General features: G+C 36.2%; 1 protein-coding gene across 1 annotated transcript in view; it reads left to right on the top strand.

The window, feature by feature from the left end:
- The window catches only part of HYP1 (hyperosmolality-gated Ca2+ permeable channel 2.3), a 182,811-nt gene that overhangs the window by 64,234 nt on the left and 96,786 nt on the right, over positions 1-21,791 (top strand). The window contains exons 3-4 of the mRNA XM_089818387.1: positions 3,518-3,581; positions 4,042-4,251. Coding sequence (XP_089674513.1) covers positions 3,518-3,581; positions 4,042-4,251 — 274 coding nt within the window. The remainder of the gene's footprint in view (positions 1-3,517; positions 3,582-4,041; positions 4,252-21,791) is intronic.

Here is a 21,791-nt window from a genome sequence, read left to right as displayed (position 1 = left end):
GGAATCCAAATTGAAGTAGAAAATCTTGAAGGAGGTACACGAGTCACCCTTGGCAAAATACCTAGGTTTTTCTCAAAACGTACATACGTCTTAGGGAGAGGTTTTCATGGAAATGACTTAAAGAAGACGTATTGTAGTATGTAAGAGAGTGTATGGTCTGCTAATAGAACAAATCCGAACATACTGTACCTTTCGGGTTACTGCAACCTCTTCCAATTCCAGAACATAAGTGAAAAAGTATCTCGATGGATTTCATAATTGGACTTCCCAAGGTGCATGGAAAGGATTGTATCTTTGTGGTGGTTGACAGATCGATAAAGTACGCTAATTTCTTTGCCATCCCCTAAGATTTTCAAGCCGAACAAGTTGCCAATCTATTTTTTAGAGAAGTCTTTCGTCTTTACAGGTTACCCCAATTCATCAATATCTTCTAGACAAAACTGTTTCAGTTGGCAAGGACAAAATTGTCACCAAGTACAAGTTACCACCCTCTGACTGACTAACAAACGAAGATTGTGAACAAGTGGCTCAACAATTACCTTCGGAACTACGTTTTGGCACAACAATGGGCGGGTCAAATGGATACACTTAGGGGAATAGTGTTACAATACCACGTAACACATGTCCATTGGGATGACACTATTCAAAGTTATATATGAGTACGGACCCCTCTCCTTCATCTACACTATTTTGGAAGACAGTCGCGCATCAAGGGCGAGGGACTGGCTTCAGGAGGAACAGGACATTCTAAGATACCTAAAGGAAAACTTACAACGCATACAGAATCAACAAAAGATGTACGTCGACAGACATCGAATAGAGAGGAGTTTCAAAGTAGGAGAGTTGGTCTACCTTAGGCTCCAACCATACTAACAATCCTCATTAAAAGAAAAGGGAAAAGAAAAACTAAAGCCACGATTTTATGGTCCTTATCGTGTAGTTCGCCGCATCAGTGAAGTCGCCTACGAGCTGGAACTTCCAAAGGGGAGCCGTGTTCATAATATTTTTCATGTTTCCTGCCTGAAGAAAGCTGTGGGACAGAACGTCACGGTAGCTACAAACCTACCACCTCAATGAGGAAAGAAAGGTCATATTGGAACCAACCAAGATTATTGAAGTATGTGAGAAGATTTTGTGGAATCGAATAGTGAAGGAATTTTTGGTACGCTGGAAACACTTGTCGTTGGACGACACAACCTGAGAAGGCGAACACATTCTACAACATCCGACATTGCATTTGTTTGAGGACAAGCAAAATTTGGGATGGGAGGATTGTAATATCCCTATCATTAAATAGTTTATTAATCAAATCTTTGTTAATAGGCCATTTGATTTAAAATATCTCGGACCCATTTTAGTTTTGTTTCCGTAGGTAAGTGTAGCCGTCGGCTATCTTTGTACACCCTTGGAAAGTTTTCCCAATGGGTATTTAAGCGCAACTTGTAGGTAGTTGTAGGTATGCAATTTGGATTATTTTCTCTACACTGTGAATTCCTGATGGGATTCTCTGTTGTTTTGCATTTTGGAAGTGAAAGATCTTCCCTATTTGGTCTTTTCGGTTTCACTTGTAATACTTCGCTCGGATCTAGCATATCGAGGCACCATCATATTGCGAATTGGAGAAGTCATTATGTTTAATTTGATCAAGCTCTCTTTGTGTGAATGAATAAATTCCTTGGCAAAACATTTGTGTTTTACTTTGCATATTCCGTACATTCTGTTGTTTGCACTTTTGTTCACCCTAGCTCTGTCCGTTACTCAGTATGACCTCCATAACAAACCTTCCCTGCGGTCTTCATTAATACCGTATGGCGTTCATAGTCATCCCACCGTACGGCTACTTTACATTACGTACGACCTTGTTTCCAATCCACCATACACTCCCTCAAGCTCCTCGTACGGCCTTCAATCTTGTGTACGGTATCCCTTTTTGACACTGTACGACACAATATCATTGCTCCGCTGAATAGAGTTTATCAACTGCGTACGGGTCTTGCCTGCACTACCGTACGGCTCCCAATTATTCATCACCATACAAACTCATTGTATTTGCATGTTGTACAATCTTGTGTAGCATGAGGTCAGACTAGTTACCACCACACGGAGGTCAGGAACATTACATCTTCTTCTTAATTTTGTCTTGATGTACTTAGTGGTTTAGTTGTCTCTATTTTGTCATCCCGAGACGACTTTTCTTTTTGGGGGGGATGATGTTGTCGGTATACTACAGCCAATGAGATCAGTTAATGTCTGAAAGGTTGCATGACGGTTGAGTCTCCCCTTCGGGAGATATATGTACATCGTTTGAATGGAACTATGAATCATCATTGTACTCATGATTATATACTATGCTTATATGAATAAAGTGCTATCACATTCTGTGTTATATTCTAGTCTTTGAATGCAATAACTATTAGTTTATCCTATACAGTAAACACTTTTGCCTCTAAATTTGCCACCCATATGAGGATTTGGTAAAAAATGCCTTTGTTGTGACTAATGATGTGCTTTCTCAACACAAAAGCACATGCTTTTGCCTTTAAGATTGCTACTTCTAAAAGAAACCGGGATTTTTTCTGCTTTAACAGTCATTGGAGTATGTAGACAAATTCCAGTTTTTGTTTTATGTTTTTATTATCTTTCAACATTCTATATTTTTTATTTGCCAAGGTCTTCATCATTATCAAGTTGAAACTTAAAAGACAAAAATGCATCGAAATTGGCTGAATTTCTTAGCTGTTTGTGGAAATCTACGAGGTCTCAGAGTGGTTTCTAAGCAATAGATACATATATAAGCTGTTCCCTCAACATTTATGGGATGATCTACCTCTTTTATAAAAGAAATTTGTAAAGAAAAACAATTATATCAAATGTATCTTGCAGGCTCTTATTATTCTTTTACCATTTTTCGTACCCTGTCCTGAATACAGTTGGTTTCCTCTGCTGCTGCTGGTTGGTGCTGGAAGCAGAAGGTGCTGACTGGATAAGTGGAGGTGTAGCACTGTGAGAGAAATCAGGTTCTTTAACAAACATTTAAATAAAATACCCCGGTCATGCAGTTTGCAGAAAAAATATCTAAGATTCAAGTTTTTCTCAAAGTAGGTTGGAGGCATAAGGCAGTGGAGCAGCTGGATGATATAGGAAATGGTGGTAGTTGCAGTTTTGTGTACCCTGAAGAATCAACAATGGGAAAATATGGTCAAAATTGAAGTCGGTTTTTTTATAGGCAACTTCTGAAAGAAACCAGGATTGGAAACAAATCACTGTATTGTGCACTTTCTTATCTATGTTTTCTGATATTTAAAAAACTGTTGAACAACCAGGAAAGTTAAGATATTAAGAAAACTTTTTGCCCCTTTGAAATTCTAGCCATGTTTGTTGATAGACTGTAGGATTTGGTTATCATTTTTTGTCTCCAGAGAGGTGGTTTTATTCGTGTAAATCTATTGTCCTCATTCTCAATATTGTAGAAGACTCTTTTTCATTTTAGTTTGACACATGGGAATTTTGCATGCAGGTTGTGGGTTCACTTTTGTGCTGTTTATCTTATTTCAGGAGCCGCTTGTTCTCTTCTTTATTTTGTAAGTTTTTTTGATACTCATGCAGAGCACTTTCAAATTGTATATACAGTGCATTGGGCAGCCACTTCCAACATAATGGTTTAGAGTGTTAAATGTTGTTTCTGGAACATTTAGGTGACTTTTTTTTTATGCATATATGAAACAGTTTGTTTTGCTTCGTAAATTATCAATGAGTAACATCCATGTCACGGTAGGGAAATTCAATTGCATAAAACTTTCTGTAAGAGTTGCAAGATATTGATGAAGAAATAATGGAAGATAAAAGAAGTCTAGGAGATGAATTTAGTGTTGCTGATAGGAAGGTCCATTATGCACAATAAAGTGCCTCTTAAATCTGAAAATGTTAATCTAAACATTGTAATGTGGACATTGTAAGATTGTCATTATAGAATGGAGGTGTAAGCTTATAATTAGACTTGGTTACTTGAGTCACTGATTCTAATAACATGGTTGTTCACAGGAATACAAGGGTATTGCAGAAAAACGGTTTGCTTATTTTTATTCAACTCCTCCTCAAGCAAATCACTTTACTATTCTTGTCCGTGGCATACCCAAATCTGATCAGCTTAGTCTGAGTGACACAGTGGCGGAATTTTTCACTGAGTACTATCCTTCAACTTATGTTTCACATCAAATGGTTTACCACACAAGAAAAGTACATAAACTCATGGTGATGATCTTCTCCAAATTGTGTTTTTGTGACAATCATCTAAATAGTAAATACTTTTTTGTTTTAAAAAATAGATTTTCTGTTGCAGAACATGGTCAGTTTGAAACAAAATGTTTATAACATGTTTTTCCTTGATATTAAATTATAAATATTTTCTCCATTTGAATACATATGCATGTGATATGCAAATGACATTTTTATTTTGGTTTAAAATCACTCACGAATGGGGCCTATATTTTTTTTGTAAATTGTAAAAACAGAAAACATATTCTTCTTATCCTCTTCCATTTCAAGAGTATTCGTTATATTTCTGATGCTCTCTTGTGGCTATTTTTATATAAAATTAAGTCAACTAAGAGTGTTGATTTTATTGTTAGTAAGGATAGAATTATAACAGTTTTGAGGATAATAACTATCAAGAAATAATATTAATGTCCACTCATAGCCAGGAATTTGCAAATTTGTCCTAAAGGGACAAGAAGCTACAAGGTAGAGTAAGAGAATTGCTAGTGACATTTTTACTTTACTGCATGCATGCATATCAAGCTTGGACTTTGGTGATGACAACTACACTATGGATGATTACTTCGAGTTTTATATGTCAGATGCAACTGTATATTTTATACTACTTTTTTAATATCGAGACATTAAGCTTCTTATCTGATGTAGAGTCCTGATTCAATAGTCCTATATGCTAATTACAGTTCTCTATTTTTGGTGTCTTTATTCTTGGGATTTAATGAATGAGATGTGTTTCCCTTCCTGTGTGTTTGTTTTACATCATCTCTTCCATCGTCATATGTTTCGACAGTGGTATAATCTATCATAATTTGCAATCTTTCCAAGTTGCTGAGCTCTATATTTTTTTTTTGGCTGGGTGAGTTTTCACAAGTTTAACTGTTGCATTTTCATAGATGGAAACAAACATGGGTAAAAATGTGGACACAAGTAAAATGCTGGTTGAAACATGTTTTTCACATTTTGTTTTTGCTATAAAACCTTGCATTTTGTCTTTCAAGATGTCAATTTTTAGATTACAGTACATTTTTGTAATTGAATTTAACAAGAAAAAGTATGTTTTTTTAAGAGATTTTGATTTTTTGTACATTTTAAGGAGGCGATTGAAATTTACCACCATCCCACCAATCTCAACCGTAATGAGGGGTGGAGCTTGAGCCTCTCTCGGCAGCCTCTTCTTTTATTTTTAAATCATCGATTGCCCTCCTCCTTGATGTCTTTCTCCCCTCCTCTTGACTCCCCCGCTTCCTCTCCTCTCATGCCTCTTGTCCTGCTCTTCTGCCCCTCTCTCTCCCTCTTTCCCTCTCATCATCTCTTGCTTCCCTTTCTTGTGTGTGCCCTGGCACTTGCCACCCCCTTCATCTGTCATCCTTCTCTTGTCTCCTCTTGGTACCTTAGTTTCTCCTTTCTTCTCATAGTTCCTTGCCAATGTGGCTTAGCTCCTCTCTTGTTTCCTTCTTCCTTTCTGGTTTTGCTTTTTTCTCTGTACTATTTTTGTTTGTTTTGTTTAATTATTTTAATGGGTGTGTTCGTGTTTCTTTGTGTAGGTTACAATCTGTAGGAGCATGCAACTATATATATTTAGACACACACACATATACAGATGCATGCTCATATGGATTGTAGCATACACATTTATTTCTTTTTCATATATGTACATGCAACTACACACACACACACACACACACACACACACACACACATACAGCCGCATGCTCATATGGATTGTAGCATACACATTTACTTCTTTTTCATACATACATACATATATATATTGTGTGGCATGCCTTTTAATTCTTTTCATACATTTGCACACACACATGCATAGATGTATATTTGTAAACATATTTATGTAATTTTATTTAATTTCTTATTTTTATATTTATTCTTTTATATATTTAATCTTATATGTACATACATATATACATATGCATTTTCTTCACTTTAGTCGGTTTGTTCTTTCTTTTTTCTTTAATATTCTATCCTTTTATTTCTGTTGTTGTGTGGGTTTGTGGATGTGTCTTGATGTATAAACATATTTATTGGTGTCTTTGTATATTTGCACATTCTTACGTACATTTATGTGTGTGTGTGTGTGTATGTATGTATGTATATATATATGAGTATATATCTATATACACACATATAAATACATAAATATATATATGTATATATTTATGTACATGTTTGGTTATTTGTATAGATGATTACTTCCATCATATCCTTTTTCATTTATTATTTATTCTTTTTCTTGCTTATTTCCTTGCTCTTGTTTCCTTTTTGGCATATGGTAGTTTTTGCATTTGCTTTAATTTTATTTTTTTGCTCTTTTTTCTTGATTCCTGTGCACCTTGTTGGTTCCCAAAACCACAAATTGGAAATCCAAGAGCTTGCCACTTCTCCAATAGGATTTCGCATTCAGTTCTAACCAACAAACTAGAATACTTCTCGATTCCCTTGCACTTTAGGCTCCGCTACACCTAAGTGGGTAGACCTTCTCCTCGAATCTGATCCCTTGGTTCAGAGTTTTTCTTAAGCAAATTTAAGCTTTGGAGTTCTTTGGCTGGCAAGGTCCTTGAACTCAATGAAATTGAAACTGAATGTTGAGTACTTGAAATAATTGAATGTTTTGTATAAGGTTTTTTAATAATGGATTTGATGCTTGTAGGAAGGAATATATAGATTTTCTGACTTCAATAATAGAAAGACCAGTGCCTCTGCTCATCTGGGCAATCGAGTCAACTTCGGTGAATTTTCATGTACAACTTTATAATGTTCTATGCACTTATATTGCCAACAATTAAATAATCAAGATGTGATAGACCAAATATTATGCAATCTTAAATTAGTCCAGATTGAATTTTAACTCCTCTGGTAGGGAGACAAACTGGACACAAATACAAAAATAGTTTAATATTTCACAATATCTGTGATGATCGAATTTAAGATGCTAAATGACCATGTCCACTTATCCGACATTAAAATTGCTTATAGAGTTCCAAAAAAAATTACAAAGGACGATTCATCTACAGTTTAAATCTCCATGCCATTTAAAATAAATAAAGAACCTTTTATTTTATTATTAAAAAAAATAAAATAATTGAATTAACATTACAAACTCATATTGAAGCCTTATTCCTCCATACAAGGAGATATTAAATACTTCTTCAGAATATGAATGTTTGAATATTTGATATGTCTTGTTTCTTATAATTCAGCCTATATTTATATTTGACTCATTTCAAGATGTGACTTTTCAAAATGAAAAGTCATATCTCTAAAAATATATCATACCTCTTTGAATCTAACAAATCATTATTTAGTTGCATTATTTGTAACCGGATGTGCTTCCTTATCATTTTAATCTTAATCTGCCAATTAATAATGATATTGCTATCTTATATTTAATTTAATGAATCTTTCTATATTGATTAATTCCCGACAACGATCTTGTCTCTTCTTGTATGTAATCGATTTGATATTGCAAGCATGTCTTAACTTTTCATTTGGCTAGGCATGTGTAATCCATACGTCTCCAGGTTATACCTCCCACGAGCTTTGTAATCAGTCTAGCCTTACCTTTTACTAATAAGACAAGTTTGAAGTTTCATCCTGTGCAACTTTGTCCCATCCTCGAGTGTTGGGGATTTGCTAAGCATAAATTGGGCATCGACAATTACAAAAGAATTATTATCCGCCGTATATAAAATTTCCTGAGCACACTCCTTTATCGGGCCTTATTTATGTTAGTGTTTTATATTCCTTTCTATTAGTAATAGATCACTTCTTCAATATATCTTTTCCCGTGAGTTCACAAATATGAACATATCATTTCTTATTGATGTCTCATCCTCCTGTGTATTGGTTTGTATAGGTTTTCAATAAGCCGTCCATATGCCAATCCCGTTATGCTATATGTCGACAATCTACCAGATGGAAAAGGTAAAATATCTTCAGATGGTTTTCAATGTCGGAAAACTCCTAATACTATCATTAGAGTGTAAATATTGATGGTTCCTCTCTTGCCGTGGGCTATAGATCCCTTGTTTCCACGTCTCTATGCTCAGGCATCCTCATCGTTTCATGTTTGACTGGGTCGATACTTGGTCTCAAATGTCTCTCTTCTATCACAACCTTCCACATGAGATCTTCAACCAATTTGGAAGAATCATCCATTCTTGTTAACACTTGGACAATCTTGTCCTCTTTGACCAAAAGCATATCCATTAAGTCAAGGAGCGATAATGGTTTTTGACCATCTCCTTCAAACACAAGTTGCCTGCTTTCATAGAATTTTTTTCTTTTTCATCACCTAGGGGAACAACATTTTCAGATGTGTCCTCTAACTCAGCGCATGCCATATCATCCATCCTGCCAACATCGCGGTCCATTTGCTCCTCAAAAGCTGACATAATATCTAGCCTATTATCACCATAAAATTTATCCAAGCTAATTTCCATGTTGCCAAATAAGATGCTGGAGTTTTCCATGTCTAAATAGGATGGGGAGTTGCCAACGTTGGCTAGTTGATCAAATCTTCTATGTGGGCCATCAACATGCTCATTAGAAGGACTAGTGTAAACAACTCCATAAGATATTTTTGTCTCCCCATTACCTGTTAGTATACCTAAGCCATTACTAGTGCTACTATCTAGTTGATTGATATCAGCCCTATGCAAATTTCTGTAACTATCCTCTGCAAGGAGATCTCGAGCCAAATCATAGTATTTGTTTTTTATCACGTCTGTCTTGTTTTGCAGCTCTAGCTGAAAGTTCACATATTCCATGAAGGGAAATTCTTTCTGAATCTGTGGAGGGAATTTGTTGTACTCATCATATATGCTCATTATTTCAGTCCTCATATTGGACTGGAAATTTTGGGCAAACTGCTCTTGAGGCTTCATAATATCTATCGAGATTCTTCCCTATCTAGACTACTTGCCTCTGTAATAGGAATCTGATCGACAGTTTGTTTGCAATTGACTGATGCAATTCACTCTCAACTAATAATCTGATATTTTAGTTTCTAAAAATGCCAAAATTCTGCCATGATCTCATGTACTGGTAATGTTTCATAGCTATACTGTTCTGAGCACAATGTTGACTGAATATTTATTAGCCTCATTCAAATCTCAATTTAAATTGTCTCTGTTAATTAAAACAAAATATATGTATGTCTTTAAATGTTGGAAAGACATAGACTAACCCCTCATACCTCACACCCTTACAATGTTGAATGCATAACTAGATTCAGATTAACACACATGGAAATTTGCTCTCTCCTGCTTGGTTGAAACCACTATACTGATCCTTGCTGTGTGTACTGTATTTTCTGGGATGTGCAATGTTTTTTATTGATATTGCAATATTCTCTGCTGGAATGAAAATAATAATAGAAATACTAGTTTTGGACTTATAGTAATTTCGTCAAACAATTGACAGGAAACCCAATCCTTGAATAAATTGCTTATTAATATGTACATGTAATAGCGAATGATTTAAGGATGAGTTTTGAATTAACATACAGTCCCTCTTAGCTGTAATCCATTTCAAATGTGTGACTGGTGCAATTCCATAACAACTTCCAAGCTCTTTTTCTGTTATCTCTATTGAACCAAATCCACCGTCCCTGCTAGTCCCATGGCCACGTTCTCTATTGTTGTGTCAAAACAATTAACCATTGAGGGGCTACAAAGTCCTTAAAAGATATTTCCAACTATGGTTCTCCATCACCAACGGTTCTCTTACTATAGTGCATAACACCCAGGAATCAAGTTCATTGTATGCAACTGCTTGAGACTTTGGTCTGAATTGCAGAAGAATGGGCTCCTTTCTCCGAACTCCTGATTGGTGCTAGGTATAAACAATTAATATTTCCTTATGCACTGAAACAACCATCAGAATAACACACTGCTGCAGATTAACATCACTGAATACACTTCATCCTCAGCAAAAGTAGACAATACCACTGTAATAATCTTGGTTAATACTCTACAGCAGAATACTGAAACTGGTCTAGGAAATTTTTGTCAAACAGTTGTCTTACCATCATTAACTGCCTCTTTCACCAAGGTTCTATATAGAATTAATCTACTGTTGAAATTTTTGCACTGGACGTTTGAGACTGAGCAATAATTATTGTATAATTCCAGTATGAAGGCCCAAGCCGAGTTTAGATAATCAAGACTTTTAATCAATGAACAACAAATAACAATGAACAATGCACCTTGCTGGATCCTGAATATGACAGTATTTATTGCAGAATAAACAACCATATAAATGCAAGAGAAAAAGAGTAATAGACCCGACTAATTGGAAATCCTTCTTATGTCTAATCGGATGCCGAGTTGAGGCCTTGCTAATCCCAACAACGTGGTCATTTCTTCATCCATGTTGTTCTCAACATTCATTGACAATGCCCAACATTGACGTTACTGCTCATCATAGGCCGGACGGCCTGCTATCTTCCCCTTCCACGTGCGAGTAACTGGTTTGAAGATGAAAAGAAAAAACCCGAGTTCTGCCAGCCAACCCCAAGTGGAACCGTTGCACGCAATCCACTCAAACTTGACCATGCTGCTCCTTGACCTGACTGGGAATCTCTCCTATGCCGCTGACTACCTATTACTACCGTGGCCGTCCAACTTCGAAGTTAGTAACAAACAAGTGCATTGTTTCTCAAGCCCAGCGCCGAGATTGCCAACTATAATATTTCCTAATATATTTGCTTCTCACTCCCAATGCTGAGATTTCACACTTGAAATACTTCCTGCGGCTGGGGTTATCTGCAATATAGATATGAGTAAAAACGTCCCAACTGGGGATACCTACGAGTAGCAATGACTCTGGCCACACATTCGCACGTGGACGTTATTTTTCCTGTTAGCTCAGACTAGGTTACTTGCTATGGATGAAAGGGCCGAACTTCCAGTCACGTCTCGGCACACCGGACACCGTGGTTGCTCCCGGAAAACTCTCTCTTCTGATCTGGCGGATTGCGGAAAACCTAGGACCCGTGACGCAGTTCCTTCTGAGACTTCCAACGAGAATGAAGGCCAACGTGCGTTGAAGTTACCACGAGATCATCTGTTGTCTAAATGAGACTTAGGCACCGTATAACAACATCATCACCTTTGTGGTGTTCTACACTAATGTGAAAACATATACCAATTCCTGTATGCAATGCCTCTGCAATTTAATGCAAATACCCTTTGCAAAAATACCTCTGAGATTGAATGCAAATACCTCTGCGATTTTTAGATAGTTCAATGTGGTTTACCTCCATACATTTAGGTTCGTAAAGACCCTTCCTATTTGCTGATTTTCCTGCCCAATGCTCTTCAATATTTGAATGAAGGAAGATGGGGTAACATCCAACTCCTTCGAATTTTTCTAGACTTGAGGGGTTTCGTCCTCACAGTCTTAAACCAGTCACATCAAAGCAACTAAAACTTGGAACTCTTTCTTTTTATAAATTCTTGTGTGTTGTGTGATTCCACAGGATGGCAGGATTCTTGGCTCTGATACCACTGTAATATCCCTTTTCCGGATATTTACTAGAACCCTTGGTATAAACTTACAAATTTTAAACTGAATAGTAAACCAATATTTGATATAAATTCCAGAACTTAAATCCACTTGTAACCAGCAAATGTGCATATGAGAAGACCCAGAAAAAAGCTTGTTTATTCCTCCAATAATCAGAAAGTATATATATAAACCAAAAATTAACACAATTAACCACCAACTTGCTTATTGTATTATACAACAGCAATACAATAACATGCACTATCCAAATGTTCCAATCTTATAAACAGTAAAACAGTCAGATTGGCAAATGTAGATAAAACCTGTAAGAAGGCTAGGTTTGCATCCAACCTTCAAATGCTTCTTCAAGGGTTTGCGTCCTCAAAGAAATAACCAACAACTGTTTCTAGCTCCCAGATTAATATTCGTTTTAAATAATATAATCTTCATGTCTTTCCATGTGGAGCTTGTTGTATCTTTATCACCTTTCCCAATGTGATGCACGTTCTTTCAAGCAATGTGGGATAAATCACTTTTTTGTCTTTTAGTCACTTAAGTTAACATAGTACCTTTTTAAAATAAAGTGACAAGTTAAATAACTTTAAAAGTCACTTAGCCAGTAAACCATATAATCGTCAGGCATTAAAATAACTAACCAAACGAACTCAGATAAGAATGTGCAATAGCTCATTGGAAAGCTCTCAGTGAGACGCTTCCAAACCAACACTAAGATATCAAGAATACTGAGCTCTGTTTACTTACTAAAAATAGTAAGCATTCGGACAACCTGCCGAAACTGCTCTGATGGGTCTGAAACTGGAAATGTCTAGGTCAAATCTCCAATAGAACCCTGTAAAGAACCTTTTCGCCCCTGAAACCTAGGCGAAGTGAGCTGGCTACACAGAATTATAATATCCTAGAAAAAGGGTACATTACAAAGTCTCGACTTTGGCGAAAGGAGAAGCATTGACATAGGCTTAACCTCCAAACCTCGGACCATACTTATCCCCACACATCCTATTAAATTAGAATGGCCCTTCCTACCTCAGGATTGGGCCTGGGATGTTCTTTAGTCCAACCACCTAAGCATCCTTGTGTTTTGAATGTCTACTCAATTATGAAACGAACATGCTTACATAATTGGCGCTATTGACATTAAGTGATTATTAGATGGCAAACATGCCTATAAACTACCTTGGCCAAGGATTTTCGATGGGTTCATCGACCCGTTCACCGCCACTTGACAACAGGTTTCATAACAGGGATAAGCATGAGTTATTAAGTATTTCATTATTTAAGTTATTCATGTTTGATTTCTTTTCTGTTTAATTGCAAGTTCATTCCACTTCTTCACTATACGTGGCTTCATAGCCGGTGATTTCCAGGTACTTGAAAGATTATGAGCACTTTGCGCTTCTTACATCTCGTCACTATTTCATGGCTTCATTGCTAGTGAATCCCAAGTGTTTTGGAAAAGTTATGAGCATTCTGCTCTTAATATCTTTTATCACAATTTGCGACAACATAGAACATATTCTTGAGATCAACATTACTCATTGGATAGTATTTCCATTTCAGATTTTAATGTTCTTTAAGACACTTACATATGGGTTGTATCCAATTGACTTATGGTAGTTTAAGGAAAAGGACTAATAATAAGGACATTGAGTAAGTAGCAACTCATATTGAATCTTGAAAAATAAATCTGAAAAGATAAAATCTTAGATGCCTAACTGTCTGCTTTGGAAAGTAATAAAATAATATTGAAATATCATAACATGACTTGATGTATACACTGGATATGCTTGAATCCCTACAATCTGAATTGGAATCTACTCTTCATTTGTTGTAGACGTATCAATGCAGATTTACTTCAAGGGACGAGTTCTTACGGTAGAATTACTATTATAATGGATGCATAGACTGGAAGTAAATAAAATGAAACTTCGGCTCACGGGATTATATGGATTCGAGTGCTGGAGATGTCAAAAAGAACAAAGAACGCAGTAATAATGGAAGGTTGATGGTATGTGGATGCAAATATTGAATATGCTTATACGGCAAGGTAGACGAGCATTTATAAAAGGTGTTGGACTTCATACATGACTTCAGTTTAAAGGAGATCCATGCCTTCTTGGCTTCGGCCGATTATAGAACATTTGTCATATCAAATTACCAAGTGTTTAAATCTATGCTCCACGAAGCTTTCGGGATGGGGACGGGAACGTGTTTCTGATATAGGTACGGGTCGAAGCCAAAATTTAGGGGACGGGACCTCAGGGGATGGCTATAAAATATAGGGGATTTTAAATTTTTTATATATGGAGAATTAGACTTCTTTAGAGATATATTTCTAATATGCATACCATAACAATGATAAATCATAACATTGATAAACCATTCACCATAGAATACATGGAAATTGGAAACTATTAAGATTAGAATCAAAATGAGAATATGATATGATGATTTATCCGAATATCGCATACAATTAGCAAAAATGCCCAAAGGCTCCAAGTATCAATCTGTCATCATCATGCATGAAATGAAAATCAAAATGACATAATGAAAGTAAATACTAGAAGTGTAAATGAGATGTCCAACTCCATAATAATCAAAAGCAATAATGTATCTGAGTATCTGAAAAGAAGAAAGCCAAATATATGGCTGTCCTCTAGGAATCTAAATCTCTATCTAAATCAAGATCATCATCAATCTCATCCTCTAAATCATTGGCAGGGGTAGGCAGAGGGTCCTCATCCAATGGAACACCAAGCAGCCCTGGGGGTGTGTTATCCTCATCAATCTGCAATGCATCCTCAGGATTAACATCCTAACGTAGTGCTGGAGTCTGTCGATACTCAAGACTTTGTCGCTTCTGTAGTCACAATACACTATGAACAGCCACAAGCTTCTCCCATCATCTAGAGGTAAGGTTGTTCCTCTTGACCGATTGAATGAAGCTATATGTAGACCAATTTCTCTCTGCAGCAAAGGAACTCGCAACCTGTGAGAGAAGACGGGTGGCAAGGGCTTTCAGCTCAGGTGCATGTCTACCATGCCATGTCCATCATCCAATCGGGTCCTTTTGAGCTAATGTAGCTCTATCAATCCTCGCCTCTGGTCTACCAAATGTTGGACCACGAAGATTGGCAAAGTCAAGCCATTGCCCTCGAATTTTTGCAACATCCTCTGCACTATACATTTTTGAAAGGGCCTTGAAGAAGCCCTCCTTCACCTATATTGAACAAACAAAAATTAAGAAGTGAGAACTTAGAGTTTATAAACTTTACAAATAAAATAAATTTTTTTTAAATGTATTATAAAATCAGAATTCTTTAATAAATTAAACTCACCTCCTCATCATTAGATGGAGGCACTCTCCCAGGCCTTGGTGCATACCATTTTGGATTGACTGCATAGGCTGCCATATGAAGTGGGGTGTTCATAGTGTTTCACCTTTTCATTACAATGGGCTTAAGATGCTCCTCATAGAACTCCAAAGTAGGTTCCTTATCTTTAACAGCTTGCTTGATCTGCCCAAGCATGCTATCAAAGGTCTCATAAATCTCTCCAAGGCTAGGAGAGTCAGTATCAACATATCTAATGACCTGCACAATAGGGTCAATGAAGGAGCAAATGTATTTGCAAATGAAAGAAAATTGCAAGTGAGAAACATAACATGTTAAAAAAATCAGCAAGTGCTTAAATCATAATTTTTTTTTATTAAATCACCAATAATAACAATTATGATGTCCACCAATTCTTAAGTTTCTTACCTCATTGTGGTCCACCAATTTTCATCCAGGATTCTTCGTTTGACAAGTCTTCCATCTGGGGTGCTTGATTCATGCCATCTATTCTACTCTGCATTGATTACCATGGATTGTAAGGCCTCTTGGACCTCAAGCATCCTTTCCAACAAAATGAAGTAGGTAGCATATCGAGTCTCCACAAGCTTGAGGAATTCTTTTTTGGAAAATGTCCTAAATTATGCAAGAGATGTGTGATGATTGCAAATAAACATTTGCACGTCTCTAGCCTCAAACACCATAGTCTTTATCCAATCAATTTTTTCAAAGTCCTTCAAGGTGTTATTCAATGCATGTACACAACATGGGGTCCAAAAAATGTGTCTGTAGGTGCTCTCTACTATCAATCCAGCTGATTTACACACCCGGGCTGAATCAGTGACTACTTGCACAACATTTGAAGCCCCTACCTCTTCTATAGCATTCTTCAAAAACTGAAATTGGAAGGATGCATCCTTCTTTTTTTCCCAAACAATCAATGGCTCTAAGAAAATAGGCCCCTACTGTACTAGTGACAATAAGATTGATGAGTGGCCGATGTTTGATATCGGTCCAACCATCCATGATAATAGAACATCCATCACTCATCCATGTTTGCCTCATATCCTCCATCAAAATGTTTACTTTTGAGTACTCTTTGTCAAGGATAGTGGTGCGTAATTTAGTCTCTCCTGGTGGTACAAATGAGGGACCAGCAGCATAAATATCTTTGCACATTTGTTTATAAAATGAGGAACGAGAAACATGGTATGGTATGCCATGAGCAATAAGAAATCTACCAATGGACTCTTCAGCTCTCTCATTTGCTTGTATGTTAAATAAATCAGCCACATTGTTATCTCTCTTAGTCTTGGCCTTTCCCTTCCCTTTACTAACAGCGCTAGTGGGAGTCAATGAGGGTGTGGGTGTGCTACTCGTAGGACCCCCGGATTTCAATAACTCCCCCTCCACATACAACCTATTGGCCTCAAGTTTTTCTTCCTTCGTAATTTTTTTGCAACCTTTCACCCCTTGCCCACCTATCCATAAAAGATGGCAATACACTCTTGTGTAGCTCCCAAAATAATGCTTCTTACATATATAACACTCCCATTCCCTACTACCCCCCGAATTTTTCTTCTTATTCTTGTCTACTTTTGTGGCAAATTGTAGGAGAGGTTTCTTAGGGTTGAATGGGCCTTTGGCATATTGTTTTAGGGCTTTGGAAGGGCACTCAAATGGATTAGGCATTGCATCTTCCATAGGGACATCTACATTAGGCTCATCAATGGCTGCCCTAGGTCTTTTTCTTGGTCTTTGTAATTGTGACACTTGAGTTTCTTGCATGGCAACTTCCATGCTCACTACTTCCCTCACTCTCACTACTGCTCATGTTTTTGCCTTTGGATTTTACAATGATTTATAGTATATTGCTGCAAGTTATAGAAAAAAAAATTTCAATGTTCCATTAACATGCCCTCTCTATGTCATTGAAAAAAATGAAAAATGACAACAAACAACAATGAAGTTTGAATCAAACAAAAAGAAAATAAAAAACATACTTGGAATAAAGTAGAAATGAAGGCAAAACCTCCTCTTCCACCTCCAAAACACACTCCTCTTTTGTTGTTGTTGAATGTTTTCCTCTTCCTCTTCCCAACTTGCAAACAACTCCAAATGAGCAATGAACTCCAACTTTAACTATTTAAGAAGACACATTAGGGTTAACATCCATGTGGGCCCTGGGCGAAATAGAAAAGACTAAATTTTTTTTTTTAAAAACATTTTTTTTAACTTTTTAACTCACCCGCAGTCGGCTGGAAAATAGGGGATGGCGTGGGCAAAAGGGTACGAGCGAGGGACAGGAACGCCGTCCCTGGTACGGAAATCCGTACCCGAGTTTCCTATGAAACTTTTTTTGGCATTTCGGAGACCGTTCCCTTTTCCCTCAAAAAGGGACGTCGCAGGGTACAGCCAAAATCTGTACTAGGGTACAGAGGCAGGGGACGTGTCCTTGTGGAGCATAGGTTTAAATCGATAAAGAAAAGAGAGGGAAAAAATAAAAATAAAAGGTTGGAAGGAAGAGTTGGAAAGACTACAGTTTAAATTATTATTATAATATATACTTATATACGTTCATGTAAGTATATCAATGGGGTGACATCATTAAATTATGTTATTATAATTTATTGGTGCCATTTCATTTTTATATTTATATGTGCGTATGTAAATATTTATTATAATATATGATAAAGATCAAAAAAATCCCTTGTGGTATGTTTTATATTGTAATTAGATAATTTTAAGTTTTTCCTAGATTATTTTCTTAATAGCTCATTCAGGTCCCATAAATGTATCATGTGATCAAGTCGTCCCATCCTTTCCAAAGAAGTTTAAGGTCATTCCTGCCAATCCTGATGACTAAACTAAGCGAACATCCCATTCCGATGATCCCATTTAGCAATGCTTCCCCCCTCTTCAACTTCTCCTGCTATCACCCATGAAAAACACTTTCGCCATAATAACAATTCTATAATAATTTCATATAAATATATTAATGATTATTTTAAATCAAGCAACTGCTAATCATCTAAAAACAGTTAATGGTTAACAACCATCTTCATTAACAGTTTATATATCGTATATAATTAACTACCTATTTCACATGATCATGAAATAATAATTTGTTACATTCATGAACAAGTTTAAAATTAAGACAAAGTTTTGGGATGTAATTTAATTTCGCGAAGTTGAGAATTGAGTTATCATTTTAAAGTGTCATTTATTAATTAGTTAAGCCAAGTCAAGTGAGAGAATCTAAAGGAAGCTCCTAATTAATGTTGTGTGGTGAAGCTTCTTAAGTGAAGTTACATTTTGTCAACAAAAGGGAATTTGGAGGTTATAAATACAAGCCCATTTGTTGAGAAAAGCATGCTCGAATATATATTTGATTTTTGTGCCTTTGTGGTTTTTTTTGAGTTCTGATTTTCCACGCCGTTGCTAAAGTATAGGGGTTTTGATGCTGAGAAGTCTTGGGTAATTTACAGCTGAGGTATTGTGAATTCCTTTCTTGAAAATTATCTGAAATCACTGCTAAGGTAAATTAATTTGATCATTGGTTGGATCTCCTTACTGTATTTATCTATGGCTAGGAGATATCATTTGTGTTATTTTATTATTATCTCGAAATTTGGGTGAGGGTTTGAATTCTGGTATTATGAGTTCTGAGAAATATTTTAGTGTCTTCCAGTACTGTATTTCTGTTTCTTGGAGGATAGCTATTTCGAGTTTGGAGGTTTACGTTTTGCTTTGGGTAATCTCTTGATCTATTTGCTACTGTGGAGAATTTATTGTTTGGTCTAGAAGGGAATTGGTGATCAATTTTGCAAAGCTACGTCTGATCTAGAGGGTGCTGCATTAATTATTTGTGAGGCTGGAAATTTATTACCACAGGCTGCGATCACTTCTAGCATTGCCATTCTGAATTCTGAAACTATCTGTGATAATTGGTGGGCTGGAATTTGCAATTGGGAGGGGCTGAACAATTTATAAGCTTTGCCTTTAGTGATATCAAGAGAGGCTGGGGTCATGTTTTAAGAATGTCTATCTATTGTTAATTAAATCAGCTCCAAAATTTGCCAGGTTATGTTTACATTGTTGTAATGAACATCATAGTTGGAAATAAATAAATTGCAACTAGTTGAATTGAATTGTGAAGCAAGTTACTATTTCATTTCAGAATGTGTTTCCTGTTTGAATGAGAAATGTCAGGCAAATAAATTATAAGAGATAATTGGGGTTTGTTAAAGTCATATCCAGCTAGGGATTTTATAGAAGCATTGTCAGAGGAGTTGGCCACAGGGGAACCACCTACCATTGAGCCAACATGTATAAGCCTTGATGACCATGGCTAAGGGGAAAACGGCTAGGAATGTAGGGGTATGCCAAGGGACTAGCATGAGCTAACCAGGTCAACACATTTAATAAGACTTTAAAAGTATTCACTTCAGTGTGAATGAACTAAGAACAATTGTAATTTACGTTGGTAAGTAAACTATCATTGTAATAAAACATATGGAGTAAAATTGATATTCCACCCTAAGTCAATGTTTTATTATTATTTCCATTCATGGCAATGGTTTTAATATTATTTCATGTCATCGGTCTTTATATTTGGGCGGCCATATTTCTATATTATTTCATCAAGCCTTATAATGTTTGGTGGCCGTTTTAATAATATTGCTACACTTGTGCCGATGGTTTTTTATTGTGATTTCCTGCCACCTTCATATTTCTTTCTCGTAACCGTGCATGCAACCAAGAGGGCAAAGCATTCTTGTGCGGTGGTTCTTATTGAACAACATTCACATCATCAACAAAGTGATTACCATCTCATATTGCCTACAATATTTTCTTTTCATTTTGCTTCACATTCTCTTCTCTTCGAATCCTTCACATATTTCTGTAGACACATACTAGCTCATATCTCCATATTTCCATAGATAGTTCTTCTGCCTTAATTAGGCGTCGTTCGTTCATATTTGTTTTACGGTGTCGAGCTTCTTGCACCAGGCACCACTAAACAATTGCAATAGTTTTTGCATTTCACAAAGCAACCTTAGACCTATGTTACCAACCTTGCTCAAAGACTATTGAGCACTTAAAGAGGCGACTTACAGTCAGGTAATGAAAATACCTCCGCTGAATTATGTTCTTTTAATTTGATATAATGGTGTCGAAGTTGTAGCCTAGAATTGGAAAGCAATATTAGTGTTGTTAGAGCCTTTGATGATCTAATATTTCTCTCATTGTATAAGAATAATAAATTTGCTCCAAATTGAGCAAGACTTTGGCACTTTACATATAAACATTTTCTTTCTAGAATCATAGTCAACTGAAGTAATATCCAAAGGTGCAAGCTTATACAGAGGTATCTGCAATATACTCTTTGAGATAAGAGATTGCACCATTATGAAGTCAAGAATAAATTTCAAGAATTATTTATCTTTGGTATTGCCATGCTCAGGTCGGACAGATGCAATGGCTGTGATTATAAAATGCTTATACATTCACCCCATTGATTCATCAAGGAAGCCCAACATGGTCGAGATGAAGGGTGTGAAATGACAATCATCGAACTACGGTTTATTTTTGCATGATAAAGGAAAGAACAATCAGTAACATAAGCAAGTAATAAAAGTGTTTTAAAACTGAGTTAGCTCATGGTAGTCCATTGTATAGGTCTTGTTGTCTAGTCGAGTGGTGGGTTGAAAGTAAAACATTAGGATGCTCAGTGGCAGGACAAGGTGTCCCACTCCTATACCCAAGTAGGGAGAGCCTTTCTCAGTTGTGATTGTGTGGGGATACTAATGATCCTTAGTTGGGAGGTTAAGCTCTTAAAAATGCTTCTCCTCTCCACCAAATTGCAAGACTTACACAAAACAAAGATATGATCCGCTTTCAGACATCTTTTAACTGGTCTTTTTCTCTTTTATGTACTTGCAATTTCAGTTGAAGTTATGTTTAGATTGTTAATAATCATTTCATCAGTTACACTCTTTTCAATTGACTAGGATTCAACTAATCTGTTATAACTGTTGATCCCTTTCATTTGAATATGTATAGTAGGTGTTATAACTATTTTTGGAGTAAACAGGAAAGGTAATTTGATTATATTTAATCGATTCAAGAGGAATGGGAAAATAGCTTATTACAAGGGGCCAAGGGGGGTGTCAAGATCTACATTTTAAGTCGTCATGAATAATGGTATTATGTAATAATCTCACTTTTAGCTGACAAGGAAAATTCCAGAATGACTGATAATAATTTAACAAACAGTTGGTGCTTAATATTAAACCATGTTCAGATATCTCGTATAATTATGATCACTATTCCCCTTTTTTATGCTTAGTGGATTTTGTGAAACAGTTGGCGTATCATTACATGCCTTGAGTACAAAAGATGATTATCTCCAATTTACTATTGTATTGAAATATACTTGAGAAAGAAACAATAACTCAGAATGCCAGTTATGCACAAAACCACACTATGGATTTATCAATGATTACCCAACTTTCATATAAGTTACTAAACTGGTGGTACATCACAAGCAATCGTTCACGTTAAACATGTGTAAAACAAACAAATACGAGAGTGAGGGAATGGTGACAGACCCGTGATCCTTGTGTATCACACCTGTTGGCA

This window comes from Cupressus sempervirens, chromosome 3, assembly GCF_028749045.1.
Source record: "Cupressus sempervirens isolate cs-2001-9-10 chromosome 3, ASM2874904v1, whole genome shotgun sequence".
NCBI lineage: Eukaryota > Viridiplantae > Streptophyta > Pinopsida > Cupressales > Cupressaceae > Cupressus > Cupressus sempervirens.
This window is presented reverse-complemented; position numbering and strand designations above follow the sequence as displayed.